The 16,200-nt window shown below is 34.7% G+C and overlaps 2 protein-coding genes across 2 annotated transcripts in view; both read right to left on the bottom strand.

Moving 5' to 3' along the window:
• Positions 1–16,200, bottom strand: part of LOC307169642 (uncharacterized protein) — a gene marked incomplete at both ends in the record, with an annotated part of 160,440 nt that overhangs the window by 123,824 nt on the left and 20,416 nt on the right. The gene's annotated exons all lie outside the window — the stretch shown is intronic.
• LOC307170526 (uncharacterized protein) lies at positions 3,929–10,541 on the bottom strand (the record flags this gene model as incomplete). The annotated part of the gene is made up of 3 exons (XM_079891650.1): positions 3,929–4,992; positions 5,181–5,300; positions 10,244–10,541. The coding sequence occupies 3 exons, from the start codon at positions 10,539–10,541 to the stop codon at positions 4,865–4,867; spliced, it is 546 nt and encodes a 181-aa protein (XP_079747776.1). The 3' UTR covers positions 3,929–4,864.

Genomic DNA, 16,200 nt, shown 5'->3' on the forward strand with positions numbered 1-16,200 from the left:
TGAGTGGCGCGATCAAGAACACTGCTGTTCCACTTCCAGAATTACCGGACTTGCGTCCTCCCATCCTCGGGAGTTTGTTGTCCTGAGTACAACTTGGTAAGTCCGAACTACCAAGACACACATTTGCGCAATTGGTATAGAGAAACGGTGCTGAGTTGACAGAGAACGTTTATACCGAGCTTTGGGAGACCACGCTGAACCTGATCTAAACCAGGGGCCTGTATCATGATGGTAGTTTAACAAACTCAGGGTTGCAGGATTAGTTTTGAGTTGACAAAACCAAACCAATCCAACCAGGCCTTGTTGGTACCATGATGCTGATCATCAACTTTCTCTGTCAACTCAGGCTTTGATCCTGAGTTTAGGAGTTAGGTGCACGCACGTGCACAGGTAGGGCTCAACCTGTGCAGAGCACATGCCCTTTTTGCCCTTACACTCCGAAGTGCCCTTTTTTGGTGTTTTTTTTTTTTTTTTTTAATCAATGCCATTGGTCACCCTTTACGTCTGTCTGTCTGTTTTACAAATATTTAGCCAATGAAAGTTCTTAAAACGAGCTTGTGTAAATCTTATTCGATCCTCAAGCTGTCAGTAAGCTGATAACTCCGCCCCCTCTATATTCACTGAATCAACTGAAGTTCTGCGAAGGGTAAATAAATATCTTGTTGTTTGAATAAGTACTACTAAACACTATGTCTATAAAGGCTAATATTTTATTTATTTGATGTCTGACTCACTGACTGAGACGTAGCCTGAGAGAGAGGTCTGGGCTAGCATTTGCCATCTAACGTTAGTCATAGCCTACACTTAAATAGCCTGTGCATACAGTAGCATAAATATCTTTTATAAAATGCGATTTTGGCCAAATGTATTTTACAACAGGAAAAAATGAGCACCCAGCTTATATAGCTACAACAAACTAGTATGCACCGTTTTAATGACGGACAAAAACTATATATTGATAAGTAATACAACAACATAATTTGTTTTTACCATCGGAAAATCATAACTGGTGCGCCCCCACGCTGTTTCTTACGGGAACTTACACAAAGCGACGATGATCCACAATAGCATCGTCACCTAGGTAACATATATTTCTAAGAAATTTCTTCTTTGATTTATGATTGCTGATACACTTAATTTATTAACATTTAGGCTAATCATGTTATGGTAATAATAGTAAATTATGGTAAATTCAAGGCTGTTAATATGCACGTATTCGCCAACTAGCTATTTTTTTTTTTTACAATATTCTATACTCTAGTCCTCACATGTATAAAATGTAGTAAAACATGGTTTTACTACAGTAATGTTGTAGTAGTAACTAAAAAAAAAAAAAAAAAAAAACGTTACAGAAGATCACTGATTACAGAAAATCTTTATATTTTATCATGCGGAATGTAATTCACTATTTAATTCATTCCAATGCTTAATTTATTTGATCCAAAATACGGCAAAAACAGTAATATTGTGAAATAATTTTACAATTTAAAATAACTGTTTTCTATTTGAATATATTTTAAAATGTAATTTATTTCTGTGATCATAGCTGAATTTTCAGCATCATTACTCCAGTCCAGTATTCTTCAGTGTCACGTGATCCTTCAGAAATGCTTTTCACTGCAACTGTACTTTTCACACTATTTTATATATTTTTTTCATTGCTGGCTCACAGAAGGTTGCTGTTGTAATTAGGTTTAAAGAAGCCCTTAAAACCCTGTTTATCTATATTATCTATATTATTATTATGGTTGTTATTAATCATGAATAAATCTAAAGCTTTTGAGACTATTATTTTGTGTCATTGAATTTGTCATGAAGATGTGACCATTTCCTCATTTTTTGTAGGCTTACAAAATAATCTTGATATAAAAAGGGGGGGGGGGGTGCACTTTTTCAGTTTCAGCACATGCCCCTCAAAAGGTCTGTGCACGGCCCTGGTTAGGTGTGACATCAGTAGCGAACAGCCAATCACATGCTGAGAAAGTGAATGAAACTGAGATTCATTTCTCTTGAGAGAAGCAGCGTGATTCACTACAGAATCTTACGAGATTGAAAAATATAAAGAATTTAGACAAATTTACACAGCAGGAAGAAAATAGCTGTCTATGAAAGAGGACAGCTAAAAGAAAAAGTCTTGCAATATCAGTGCAAGTAAAGTTGTGAAGTTAGTTTATACAGTTGATAAAGGTAAAGAGAGAATTGAACGTTTAAGCTCACATGTAGACATTTTATAGCTTTATCTATTGATTCTAGCTATTTATATTACCTTTACATATTCATTTAAACTGTGCGTAATAATAATTGATCAACTAAAACAGGGTTCACCAATCTCGGACCTGGAGGGCCGCTGTCCTGCAGAGTTTAGCTCCAACCCCAATTAAACACACCTGAACCAGCTAATCAAGGTCTCACTAGGCATACTAGAAACTTTCAAACAGGTGTGTTGGAGCTGGTTGGAGCTAAACTCTGCAGGACAGCGGCCCTCCAGGACCGAGATTGGTGAACCCTGAACTAAAATGATACATGTGTGATTGACTAAGGGTATAATAATTACATAACATCCAAATCATACTAAATTATTATTCTAAATAAGCATTACTAAAAGCCAGAAGATTTTGTCTTTAAAAATCATTTGCTATGTAGTGACCTTTAATTTGGAGTAGAAACAGGTGGAGTGACTTTATCGCTTTGCTCACAGCTGATTGGTCCATGTTTGGTTTGCAACCTCTTACCTGGAACATCACCTAACCAGGTTAGCCGTGGAGCGTGAGTTACTATGACGATGAACACTGCTAAAAGCCAAACCACTTTCATGGTGCCTAAAACCCAGGGTTGGCGCAAACTAAACTGAAACATACTGTATTGGGCTAGCCACCTAAACCAGGTTTATGGTATAGGCCCCAGGTTGGATTTATCTGGATTTGTAAATCTACTCTGAAACTCAGAGTTTGTTGAGCTAGCTTCGTGCAACAGGCCACAGCTTTTTTGTGATTCTCAAGCAATCCTGAAGAGCTTGATGAGCTGGTTTAGTTGTGTTTGATTAGAGTTGGAGCTGAACTCTGCGGGACAGTGGGTCGTTGAAGACCTGCACTTCAGTGTTCTGTTGTTTCTCTTCCAGCTTTCTCCACTCTTAACAAAATGTTCTGTAGGGTTCTATATAGAACCCTAGGGTTTTTGACTTGATTCTAAAGAACCATTTCTATAAATATATATATATATATATATATTTTTTTTTTTTTTTTTTTTTTTTTTTTTTTTTTGATCAGATTACATTTTAAGCTGTCAAACAGTATATGTTCATGTTACAAACTTACAATTTGCTCCACCTACAGTATCCTACAGTTGTCACATTTCACTTCAATTAATTCGGGGTAAATAAGGAAAAAAAAGTATACATGAAACAAAACACATAATTGTAGACGTGTGAAATAAAAAAAATAAATACTCTTAACCCCAAGTGATTTTGAGAAACCTGAGAAAGTCGAAAAAAGGGTAAGGTTGTGCCCCGCTCTCCCCTACATCTCATAGTAATATCTGCAAATAAAAGTGAGAGTACATCTTCTGACTTATTTACTGATGTGCTTTTAATCTAATTTCTACCTGAACACACACACACACACACACACACACACACACACACACACACACACACACACACACACACAATATTTGTAAGTTACCAATCAGAAGACAAAAGCACAGCCAGGAAAAAACATGTTTTTCATCCAACAGCTCTGGGTTTTTTAAGTTGTGATCTGAAGTAAAGTCATCTAGAGAAAAGAATCAAGATCTACTTCTGTCTTTGTGTTTCAACCGAGCAACTTCCTAATAGTTATACTTTTTTTTTTTTTTTTAATGAGCTTTGCCATTGTGTTAATGAGTCTGTTGTCACTCTTGCTGAGTGTGGTGTTAGCAAGACTCGAAAATTAAGATTAAAATGACTTTATTAACAGAAAGATAACTACACCAAACGTAACACAAATGTTAATGAGAACCGACAAAGGGGCATTGAAACAAGGGAACTTGTATATAGGATCCTGACAAACAATGAGAAGTAATAAGACCACAGCTGAACATAATGAATAATCATAGTTTGATTTTGAATTTGATTATGGGATTTTCAATTTATGAGTAAAATAAAGCCTGTGGTAAACATGACTTGACCATACTTTAAAGTTTTGTTCTACAACACAAATTACACATATCTATAGTGAAAATGTAAATTTTGTATGTTCATTTTTGAAAACCTATGTTTTTCATAAGTATCTAAGACAGTTAAGTGTGTAATAAAGTGTGTGCATTAATATAGTCTCGTATACTATACTACTGATTTCCAATAGCAGAAAAAAATATAGCTATCATTAAACACCATAAAAGCCATTTCAATTTAATTATTGATATGTTCTGACTGTTGTCTCACCTTAAGAAGATTTAAAACAAACTGCATCATCACTCTGAAAATGAATGAAATAATGTCCACAACCAATATATATATATATATCAGCTACCTAATAATCTTTTATTCTGTCATCTGTTATTTGACCATGTGTCACCATGATACACAGTGATGATCATTGATACAAATGGATGATCCATTATGATACACAACAACAATTATTCAATATTATTTAGAAGTCATAAAGATTCATAAACTTGTTCTTAATGGGGATTTAATTAGGGGCACTTCTGACTACTTGATCAAACATTTTATAGATGAACTAGTGAATATAGATTTCTAAATCTTTCCAAAATAGTCTTCAGTAGATATAGTGATAAAAACAGAAATATTTTATATGAAATGTTGACTTTCTCTAAAACATGCTTAACTGGATAAATTCAATGTGATCTGTTTTGTTTTCTCCTGTTATTCTCTTGAAGCTCTGACGTCATTGACCAGAAGAACAACAGCAAGCGCAGAAGCCACGCCCATCAGCGCAGTGACGACCAATCGCAGCACAGCTTCAACAGAATCACAACAGGGGGCGTGGCCTTCTGGAGAAACAAATGAGCAATGATAAAAAAAGAATTGAGATTTCATTCTCTGTCAGGAGCTTGGATATCAGTAAAAGATATCTGAAAAAACTCAAACCTGTTGTTTAGAATGACATGAGTAAGTCAGTTTTAGATTAATATTTCTTAAATGCATTCCTGCAAAAAAGCTCATATGACCATTGATGTACCTGCACATGTCTGACAGAGTTCAGTGATGTTAACATGTTCACATTTTGGCAATCCTGATAATGATGATGATGATGATGATGATGCGTCTCTGCTGGTGAAAGGATCAGGCGTAGTAGCAGCTAAAACATGAGAAAAATCTAAATATCAGTCACAGTCATTTAAAGCGGACAGTCCTGATGTTCTTGGGGAGACATTGTCTAAATGTTAAAGTGGATTGTGGGATTTCACAATGGGACACAGAGTGTGTGTGCAAAGACATTTGTTCACACACATAGAAGTCTACTTATTATAGGTGACTTTGAGCTTGTCTTTTTAATTCAAATTCAATTCAATTCAAATTTATTTGTATAGCGCTTTTCACAATACATATTGTTTCAAAGCAGCTTTACAGAAAGTGCATTTCAGAAATGTACATAGAGAAATACAGTTAGTTAATCATGTATTGATTTAGGGCATAAACATCGCCAGCGTCGAGTCGTCTCTTCACAGGCGCCGAGTTTTAAGAAGTCACTTATACATTTGGACAGTCTTGTTATAGTGATGAGAGAAACAAAGCTTTTTGAAACATTAAATCCACTGAACCAATTGTTTTGCTAAATGATTCACTGTTTCCAAGCGCATGAAGAATGTGAAGAATGGCCATGTATTCAATCCAAGTTTAAAAGAGCTGTATGTAAATAATGAAGTTGCTACACAAATCAAGTGTTTGCTGGGTCTAACATCATTATGAAAGTCAGTAGTGATGGATGCAGATGCATAATATGTAATGTGTATTAACAAACAATAAAAACAGACGTCCCAGGGCTAAATGCATAACATCGTAAAATGAACATGCATAGGCTACATAGTTTTATATCATTTGAAATGGAAGGGAAGAATCCAAGTGGAAAAATTGCATTATTTTAATGTTATGTTGTGTTTTTTACTTTTTGAGATGATGATATGAACATGCCCACATTCAAGCATTTACAGCTCAGCTTTAACAGCAGATTTAGTTCACAAAGTCATGACCTGAATATTAATAAATCCTAAAATTCATAATTTCTTTTTGAGATTTCAACTCAAATTAAATTCTTTATAGAAAACACTAATAAAAACGAATGCTTTGGCATAATAACTCTTGTTAGATTTGTGTTGGTCAGATGAAGTTCAGGCGAAGTCTGAGCATTGAACCTAAGATCAAATTTAGTCCAATTTATTCATATTATTATTATTATTATTCAAAATACTGTACGTTTATTTATTCTGACTAAACCTATCTGTGTTTTTATGCTTTTGTATATTTGTTATTCTTAAATGTTATTATGTGTCTTGTTATATTTATATGTGTGGACTGAAGCTTCAATACCAAGGTCAATTCCTTGTGTGTTCAAACACACCTGGCAATAAAACTCTTTCTGATGATTCAATAAACCTCATGTTAACTGTGTGAAACTCACTCCACATTTACATTTAGTCATTTAGCAGATGTTTTTCTCCACATCAACAGATGAGCATCACAAGCACTTTATCACAGGAGTTATTATAATAAGTGTCAGATGAAGACCCTTGCTCCAACACAGCTCAGCAGAGCAGGTTAAGATTCTGGAAAGAGACTTTTCATATTTTTTAAATATTTGGATAAACCAGCTATTTTAAGACCAGTTACCTAACATTGTGCAGGACAATATTAGCACTATCCTCCAGACAATAGCACACATGTGAGAGAGATACATTTTCTATTATACTATGCAATTATTGATTTTCTTGAAGAAAAACAAAAATATCAAAGAATCTTGGCAAATGTTGCATCATGGGATTGTAGTTCATTCCTTCATAAATATATTACATGACACATATTTGTATTTGCAGCATTTAGTTGCTGCATACAACTATGAAACGAAATAGAATAGCAACATCACATAAATTACTAATAAAAAATGAAAAGAGTGTAATTAACAAAGAAATGTAAAATGGATGTTATTAAAAAATAAAATGAAGAATTATCGTTGTGGCCACTAGATGGCCCAATACACCAGATTATTCTAATAACCCTTTTCCGGTCCAGTTCAGAGAGAACATTGGTAAGAAAAGCTTTGTTTCACCAACATTTACATCACATTTATGCTTTTAGCAGATGTTTTTATCCAAAGCGGATTACAAAAGAGGAACAAATGCATTCATCAACAATCGTTGCAGTTCACAATGCCTGGTTTATTAGACAACTACAAAGAAGAGAAGTTTGAGCAAGCCTGTGTCCTATGTGCTCTTTCTTTGAGATATTCTCACCAGATTAGTTATAGTTTTATTGTTTTATTGCAGGGTGTTTGATCTCATGTTCTGTCTTAGCAGTAAATACAATACACTCACATACTCCTCATATTTTGATAGTTTAATCAAACCTGAAGTGTTATTAAAAGCAAATATTGTGCAAACATCCCCTCCAGACATCACTTTTAACCACAACTGTATCAATCCCTGAGCAGGGCTCAAAGAACCGTCCATATCGACAGACGCTCACGGTTTAGCTGGTTAGCAGAGCCTTAAAAAGACTGTAATTATAAACTTTTGCGGGCAAAAGCATCTCTTTACATTAATGACTAACAGTGGTAAAGTTCCTTGGAGGGTTTTAATAGTGTCAGATAATCATGTGTTTTTCACAGTCTGCTGAAGGAAGTTTTAATATAGAGCATCAGTCACATGACATGATGATGGTGGTTAGCTTTTGTCATGATACACGCAAGCGGTTGCAACAAAGCTTAAGCTCTTATGCTATAGAAAAGGTTATTAATTAAACCATCACTTGTGCATACATACATTCTTAAAATGATTCACTTGTTTTTGTCATTGACAGACCAACATATGATTGATTGATATATATATATATATATATATATATATATATATATATATATATATATATATATATATATATATATATATATATATATATTATTTTTTATAATTATAACAAGAATAGGGGAAACTTCTTAGAAATAACTTCTAACTTGCTTATCTGAAAGGTCTCAGCTTTAATATGCAAATCATGGAAATGCATATTCAGCTGAACATCCATATATTTAACATAGACATAGTATAGGATATACAATATATAATATATCAATATTATCAATATTTCACATTCACAGATATCACAGAGAGTGTTTTGTCAGACATTAGCATTCACTGATTCTGTACTTTTTCACAGTAAAACTGTTTCTCATAAAGATGAAGTTAAATTGTGGAAGTCACTTCAACCCACACGATTCACAGAAACACACACTATTTACGGCTCAAGACATGCAAACACAAAAGCACATTAACCACAAATGTCCAGTGATAAACACGTTCTCATGCACACACTCTCTAACCCAGTGGTTCTCAACTCCAGTCCTCGGGACCCACTGCTCTGCACATTTTGTATGTCTCTCTTATCTGACACACTCAGTTCAGTTCATGGAGTCTCTCTTAACGAGCTGATGATCTGGTTCAGGTGTGTTAAATAAGGGAGACATACAAAATGTGCAGAGCAGCGGGTCCCGAGGACTGGAGTTGAGAACCACTGATCTAACCAACAGATGAAACTACATTCATATTCCATATCTGAAAATGTGAGGCCTTCTGCAGTTTGAGCTGTAGAATACAATACAGTAAAAAATACATTAAAAATATCATGAAATTAAATGTGCTGTCATTCTGCAGATTTTGTAAAGTGCCCCATTATGCTATTTTAAAGGTTTCTATATAGTTTTGATTTGGAGTCTGCAACAATAGATTTACAAGCATCCAATGTCAAAAAACACTTTAATTTTCTCATGGAATATTTTATATGGAATATTCCATATTCATAAACATTGAACATTACATCATTTCTCAAAGAGGCTGAAAACTTTTAGTTCAAAGATTCATTCTCTCTAAACCCACTCTGCTCTGATTGGTCAGATGGCTCAGTCTGTTGTGATTGGTCTACTCTGCTCTGATTGGTCAGATGGCTCAGTCTGTTGTGATTGGTTTACTCTGCTCTGATTGGTCAGATGGCTCAGTCTGTTGTGATTGGTCTACTCTGCTCTGATTGGTCAGATGGCTCAGTCTGTTGTGATTGGTCTACTCTGCTCTGATTGGTCAGATGGCTCAGTCTGTTGTGATTGGTCTACTCTGCTTTGATTGGTCAGATGGCTCAGTCTGTTGTGATTGGTCTACTCTGCTTAAGTTTTAAATTAAATGTATTTACTAAATTAAAGTTTAAGCTCCAATCTCCTCCCGAAAATCCCCCAAAAAGTCTGTTGACACCTCAGTGATTACTTCGCTCAGAGAAGCTGTCAATCACAGCTGTCAATCATGGTGTCACACCCCCGTTTTTCTAACATCAAATAACTAACTAAAACCAAACTTATTTAAAAGACGAACATTTGAACTTACATCACCGTGATAAAAGCTACATAAAATGACAGTTTTTCGTGTCAGTCTAAACTACAAAAACATGAATTAGTGAAAATGGTGACATCATGTGCATGTGTATTATGTGTTCAGTCTATAGTCGCGTGTGTTTCTTTACAGACATTGCCAACTACTGGCCTGGTAGCAGAATACTGTTTTTAATCGTTTTCGCCGATCCATGTGAACGGGGATCGCTTTGACAATGGTGTCATCTGTACGTGAAAAACGCAAAGGAAAAACTATTCCGATTTTATCACATCGTTGATGGAAACGTATCCTCAGTGTGCAGAAATAAAAAGCTTTTTATGTGGAGATACAGTAGTTCATCATATTTGCACCTGGCCATTGCTTGCATGACTTTCATTTCTGAGTGAGCTTTATGAGTTTTAAAACACTATGACAGTATGACAGGTGTGAAAGAGACAAATTATCATCACTACAAAAGTTAGAGGCTTTTTTTATTGTCAGTTTTCAGTGTTTTTAGAAGCCTATATGGATTAATATTTAAAATGGAATTATAGTGTCATAGAGAAATTTCAAAGATCACAAATAAATGATTTTTTTTTATTTTGTATTAAGAAAAATTATAACAATAAAATGGCACTTCTGTAATATATAATAGAGTGAGCTGTAATTCTCTACTCACCATAGACAGTAAGAGTGAATGTGGTCTTTCTTCCTCTGATGGTCACTTCATAAAGTCCAGAGTCTGTGATTCTAGTGTTCATGATGGTCAGAGATCCAGTTTGATCATCCGCCTTCAGTCTGTCTCTGAATCTCCCATCAGTGCCGTCAGGAATGAAGATCTCATCAAGCTCTCTATTGATTCTAGCTAATAGAGTCTCGTTAGTTCCAAACCTCCAGTCAATCACATCATCATCCTTTAGTTCAGTATCAGAGTTTAGAGAGACTGAATCTCCCTCCATCAGTAGCCGCGTTTCCATTACAGATTTGCGCAAATGTTTTGCGCTATTATCTAAATATCGATAAAAAACTATTGCGAAATGACGGCGTTTCCATTAACCGATGTTATGCGACTAAAACGTCTTTTTTTCTCTCGCGATAAGTCATTCCAAAAATCACGGCAACGGACGTTGGTTATAATATCACAGCCACCGCATTAGACATTATTATTATTATTATTAATGGAAGGAGACGTGGTGTGTTATCCAAGCATTAATGGCAGGGAAAGACCCCCGAACGACACGTATAAGGAGTTTCTGGGTTTTTCGCCCTCATTCCTGCTCCGAGGATTTGATTGTGGCATTTCTTTGAGATTTAGAATCCAGAATTCCTATAGGCAAATTATTGTTTCTTTTATGAATTTAATAAAGAATTCTGTCTCGTATTCTGTCTAAACGATCCATGTAGGCTACTTTTGTGTCTGTTTTTCCTTTTTTAACCCCTACTTGAAAAACGAAAAATGAACGGTTGTTGTCTTTTTAAAACGCAAAGTTGAACACCAAAATTTTAATTTGAACTGGCTACACACAACTGCTGCGCTTTGTTTATGACTTTTTGCCCCTTTATTAAACATTTAAAATATTCACAAAATTAATATGGAAAACATGTCGATTTTACTGGTTTTCTAAGGCCAAATTAGAAACTGTGATGTCTTTCCCGCAGTGCTGAATGAGAAGAGCCATTTAATAAACTATTGTTTTCTAAGTGTCGGCTAAAATCACATCTCCATCTCCGCTGTTAAGCAGATGAAGAGAGAAATGCAACTTTCATACGGATTAGCCTACATAATCAGAAGGTAGGCCTATTAGCTTTCGATTCGAATTTGTTCGTTTTAAACTGGACATTTCAAGCTTTAGCCTACATAGGCTATATTTTGTTTCAGTTCTCGCGCTCCAGTTTACGGAGATCATGAAAGTGCGTCTGATTGTTTAAGCACAGCGTTTTCTTGTTATTGTGAGTTTACACAAATAAAAGTGGTTGAGAATAATGTATTATTATTTTCTGTCTGACCAGAAAATAAGTTGTTTCCACTGTTGATAGGAAAATGCAAGTGTTCGCACCCACGCCTCCGTGCCATGCAGTGCGCGCTCCACGCTCAGCTTTGTTCATTTTTTTTGCATAAAAGCGTCTTCTAAATATAGCCTATTAAATGTTATAATAAAATAATATAAAATTATTATTATTTGCGTAGCTATACATGGACTTTAAACACACTGCGTCTTCTAAGTCAGGTGACTGTAAATGCGCAAAAACTGTTTCCATTGCAGTTTTGCGAAATATTCCTTTTTCGAATTGCCTGAAAAACCACCTCATGAGAGCGTAAAAACTTTTTTGCGATAAATGGGAGTTTTTGCGAAATTGACGTGTTTCCATTAAGCGTACTTTCAATTCGCAATTTCAATTTGCGCAATTTGAAGGGTAATGGAAACGCGGCTAGTGACACTGATTTCACTGCATCGCCACCAAACACACCTGGAGAACACACAGTTTACAATTTAGTTACCCTTTTCCCAATTTAAGTTGTTTTAATAAAGATTTATTTGAAGTTTGAAGTTGTTTTGAAGTGACTACAGACTTTGGAACAATAGAAAAACTGGCATAGAAGAAGAGAAAAAAAAAAACAGAAAAATTTGTAAAATAAATGGCAGTATGCAAAATATCTGAATTCACACATATTCATATATTGTATTTTAAGGTTTGGTCCACACAAATAACAAGCAAGTATACATATATTCTGTCACTCACCAACCAGACAGCAACAGCACAAACAGCGAAAAGCAAATGTGTGAAACATTTTCTTCAACAGTTCAGTGGTCTGAAATAGTTCCAGTCAAGTCTGAAAACCAGTGAGAGCCTGTAGACAGTAAAGTTGTGCAGACTGAATTAGACCACGCCCCATATCTTCAGCCACACCTTCTCTCTTCAAAACCCCGCCTCCACGGCCTGTCATCCAAAATGATTGACAGGTAAAAGAGCGCTCATGTTTTAAACCTCCTACACAAGACAGTGGTCAGACTCCATGCAATGCTATCTGGATAGCAGGTTTATGTGTTATTCCAAAGAAAATAATAAAGCTTTTTTTCTGGAAGGAAATCATATTCTGGCGTTGTATCAGTTGGCCACTTCAAGTGGTTGAAAATGTTTAAATAATGTGTTTTGTTTTTTTCTGGCTGTGCTTTTGCCTTCTGATTGGTAAGTGTTTTTTTTATTTATTTTTTTATGGTAACAGTTAGTACAGCTTTTTATAAAACTAATAAATCGGCCGGAAGATTTGCTGTTGCTGTTATATTACTTTGAATAATCATTAGCTGATTTGAAACAATATGTATTGTATAAAGCATTATGTTAATAGACTTAATTTATTTACCAATTATTTACATATTTATCTAAATGTCCTGTTAAATCAGGAATTTGAGGCTCTATGCTCAAATACAGGACAGACAACTGTATTCTGTTGCTGTGTGAATATGGCTTATGATACCAAACAGAACATCTGTACTTTCAGTCTCATTTGAAGGTTCAAGGTGTTTATGTTTTTCCAGTAAGGTGTTATTCTTGTGGATTTGTAATGAACTTTATCAATAAATAAATTTAAAAAATGCAGAACTTCCACTCTTCTATTTACATGTTTAACTCTTAACACTTACAAACTTATAATATATGAATATGTGAATTCAGATTACTGTTTTGCTTTCTGCCATTTACCTTCCACACATCTGATCGTAGTGTTACCAGAAGCTGCTTATAGGCACAAGTATACTAACATGATCATTTTACTCAACAGCATATAAGGGTCACTCCATGCCAACTCAACTTTGATCATTTATTTTATGGTGAAAGATAAAGCAATAAAGCCAAAAGATAAATGTGACAGATGTTTTGTGGGTCAAAATTACAATTTTATCCTGAGATTTGGAGTCAGATAACAGGGGGGTAAAATGACTTTAGAACAGCATCATTATTTAATTTTTACTCAGAGATTGGGTTACACAGTTAAAAAATGAGCCCACTCTTAGTCATCAAACATCCCCCGAAAAGAGACAGGAGAGCAGAAAAGGCCTCAGTAATCATGGCGACCATCAGATGAGACGGTTTTATTGCTGTGAAAAATGTGATCATGTGGCAAAACAGAGGCCATAGAAACACGCATAAAGCCATAAAGCATTTACATATATGTTTAAAATTATTATTTCGATCTTGTTACACACTCTAAGCGTGGTAGGCCTACATGGTAAGAAAGATGTTTTTTTTTTTCGGTGACCATGAAAAATACCCTTTTCAACGAATTAATAAAGTGTTTGCTGGACGAACTGATTCATTTTGTTTTATTTTTTTATAAAAACCCTTGAATTACAAAGACAGGCTGATATATGATTCATAGATGATTATCAGATGGGTGGGTGTTGTATGGTATTTTATTGACACATGACAAATATTTCTACAATTATGTTTCTAAAGCATTTGCAGCTTTGTTCTGTAATTAAAATAAAGCAAAGTGAAAATTTGCAAAGCAATGAAACTAATTTAGAAACTGTAAATGGCAAAGAAATGGATGAATTCAGTTAAGTGAAATATTGATGAATATTCAAGTTTTGGCCACCAGATGGACACAACATACAACATATATTGGCTCAGGAGAAAAGCGTCTGAAAAGGCAAACATAAAGTTTACAATATTTATGATATCTGATGAATGTTTTTTTTTTTTTTATTCAATTCCACACGATAATCACTTTATTTACATTATATGCCAGAAAGAGAGAATAAAAAATACATAAATCACATCAAATACACATATACACCCCATTTTCTATTAATATTGATTGCTAAATATTTCCAAAATAATCTTGAGTAGATACAGAGATAAACAGATGCAAAATAGTTCAAAATTCACAGGCATATGAAATGTTGAGTTGAAATCCTTTTTCAAAACATAAATGGATAAACTCAGTGATATCTGCTGTATTTCTCTGTTATTGATCATCATTGACCAGAAGAACAGCGGCTGGTTATCGCTCTGTTGCTGCATGTTGATGTGATTTTGCAGGACAATGCGGTACACGTGTGAGAGAGACACATTTACCACACTTTACTAAAATACATGTAAATATCAAATTTAAATCTTGATTTTTGTTTTTAAAACTATTATGGCAAATGTTGCATCATGGGATTGCAGTTCATTCCATCATAAAAGATGTCAAGCAGTCTTAAACCAGCGTTTTTTTTTTCCTTATTTTTATAAACACTTGTTCCTTCAGATCAAAGTTTGTTCTGTGATTCATATTGGAGGTTGGTGGTTTGATTAATGGCTCATAAATATTTGAGTGAAATCCTAATGGAGAAAATGAATAGGAAAAAAGCATCCAGAATTAAGTCTACTGAAAACATGATCTCTTACACTGTATTTCTTCCCATGTATTATGTTGTGTACATTTACACTGTTTGTGTTTTAAATAAACTGCTTCATGCTGTAAATGTGTTTTTATTCAACCGTCATTCAATCTGAATCTGAATTCATAGTTTATTCTTATTATGACGATTTATTGGGGTGACAAATATTTTTACTTTTGTTTTTGTGGAGGTTCTGCATTCAATATGAAACAGAATGAAAAAAAGATTGCATTAAAGAGTAATAAAATGAAATATTAAAGAATATTCGCCATTTTGGCATCAAATATAGAGAATGGTTAAGCAAACCTTTGTTTCACATCACTAAACAATTAGACATATTTTCACCTTTACTATTACATCCAGTATATGCCACAATATTTATGACATCTCTTCAGTTTTCTCCGTTTTACGTCTTGAAGCTCTGATGTCATTGACCAGAAGAACAGCAGCAGCCGCAGAAGCCACGCCCATCAGCGCAGTGACGACCAATCGCAGCACAGCCTTAACTGAATCACAACATGGGGCGTGGCCTTCTGGAGAAACTAATAAAACAAATGATAAATTAAATAAAAATTTTCAACAAGTTGACTTAAGTCTTTCGTGAATTTAAAAATATCTAATTTTTATTGTCCACACAAGAAAAAAAAAAAAAAAAAGAAAAAAAACAGTTTTAAAAAAAGAGGAGACAGAAGCACATTCATCATGTCTGGCATCTTAAGTTATAAGTCTCAATAAAATCAACACATTAGTGAATGAATGTGAATAATATCATCAGAGCTGTGGTACCTGCACATGTGTGACAGAGTGTGTTGATGTCCAGATGTGTGGTCTGGTTGCTGATGGGATTGTTCAGCACACAGCTGTAGGTGTTTTTATCCTGATATTCCACCTCCAGAGGTAGAGAGAGACTGATGCTGAGATCACACACACTGATGCTGGACAATACACTGATTCCTGCGTACCAGGAGAGAGTCGCATCACACACATTCAACACTATACACATCGATGAAAATGATGATGATGAAGAAGAACATTGTGAAGAGTCACTGATGATGAGGACAGGAACAGGCAGACGATCTGAAATAAAGAGAATTAATAATATGTAAGGAATAACTGACAAGACACTGTTGACTTCTTGATATTTTGTACAGTAATTTGGGATCAGTTCTTGCTCTATGATGCTCATGTTTCTAGTTTAACAACAGTCTGGTAAGTAATGGAAGGCTAATCTCATGCATGTGGATCTCTA

The sequence above is a fragment of the Squalius cephalus genome (assembly GCF_949319135.1).
Source record: "Squalius cephalus genome assembly, chromosome: 13".
NCBI lineage: Eukaryota > Metazoa > Chordata > Actinopteri > Cypriniformes > Leuciscidae > Squalius > Squalius cephalus.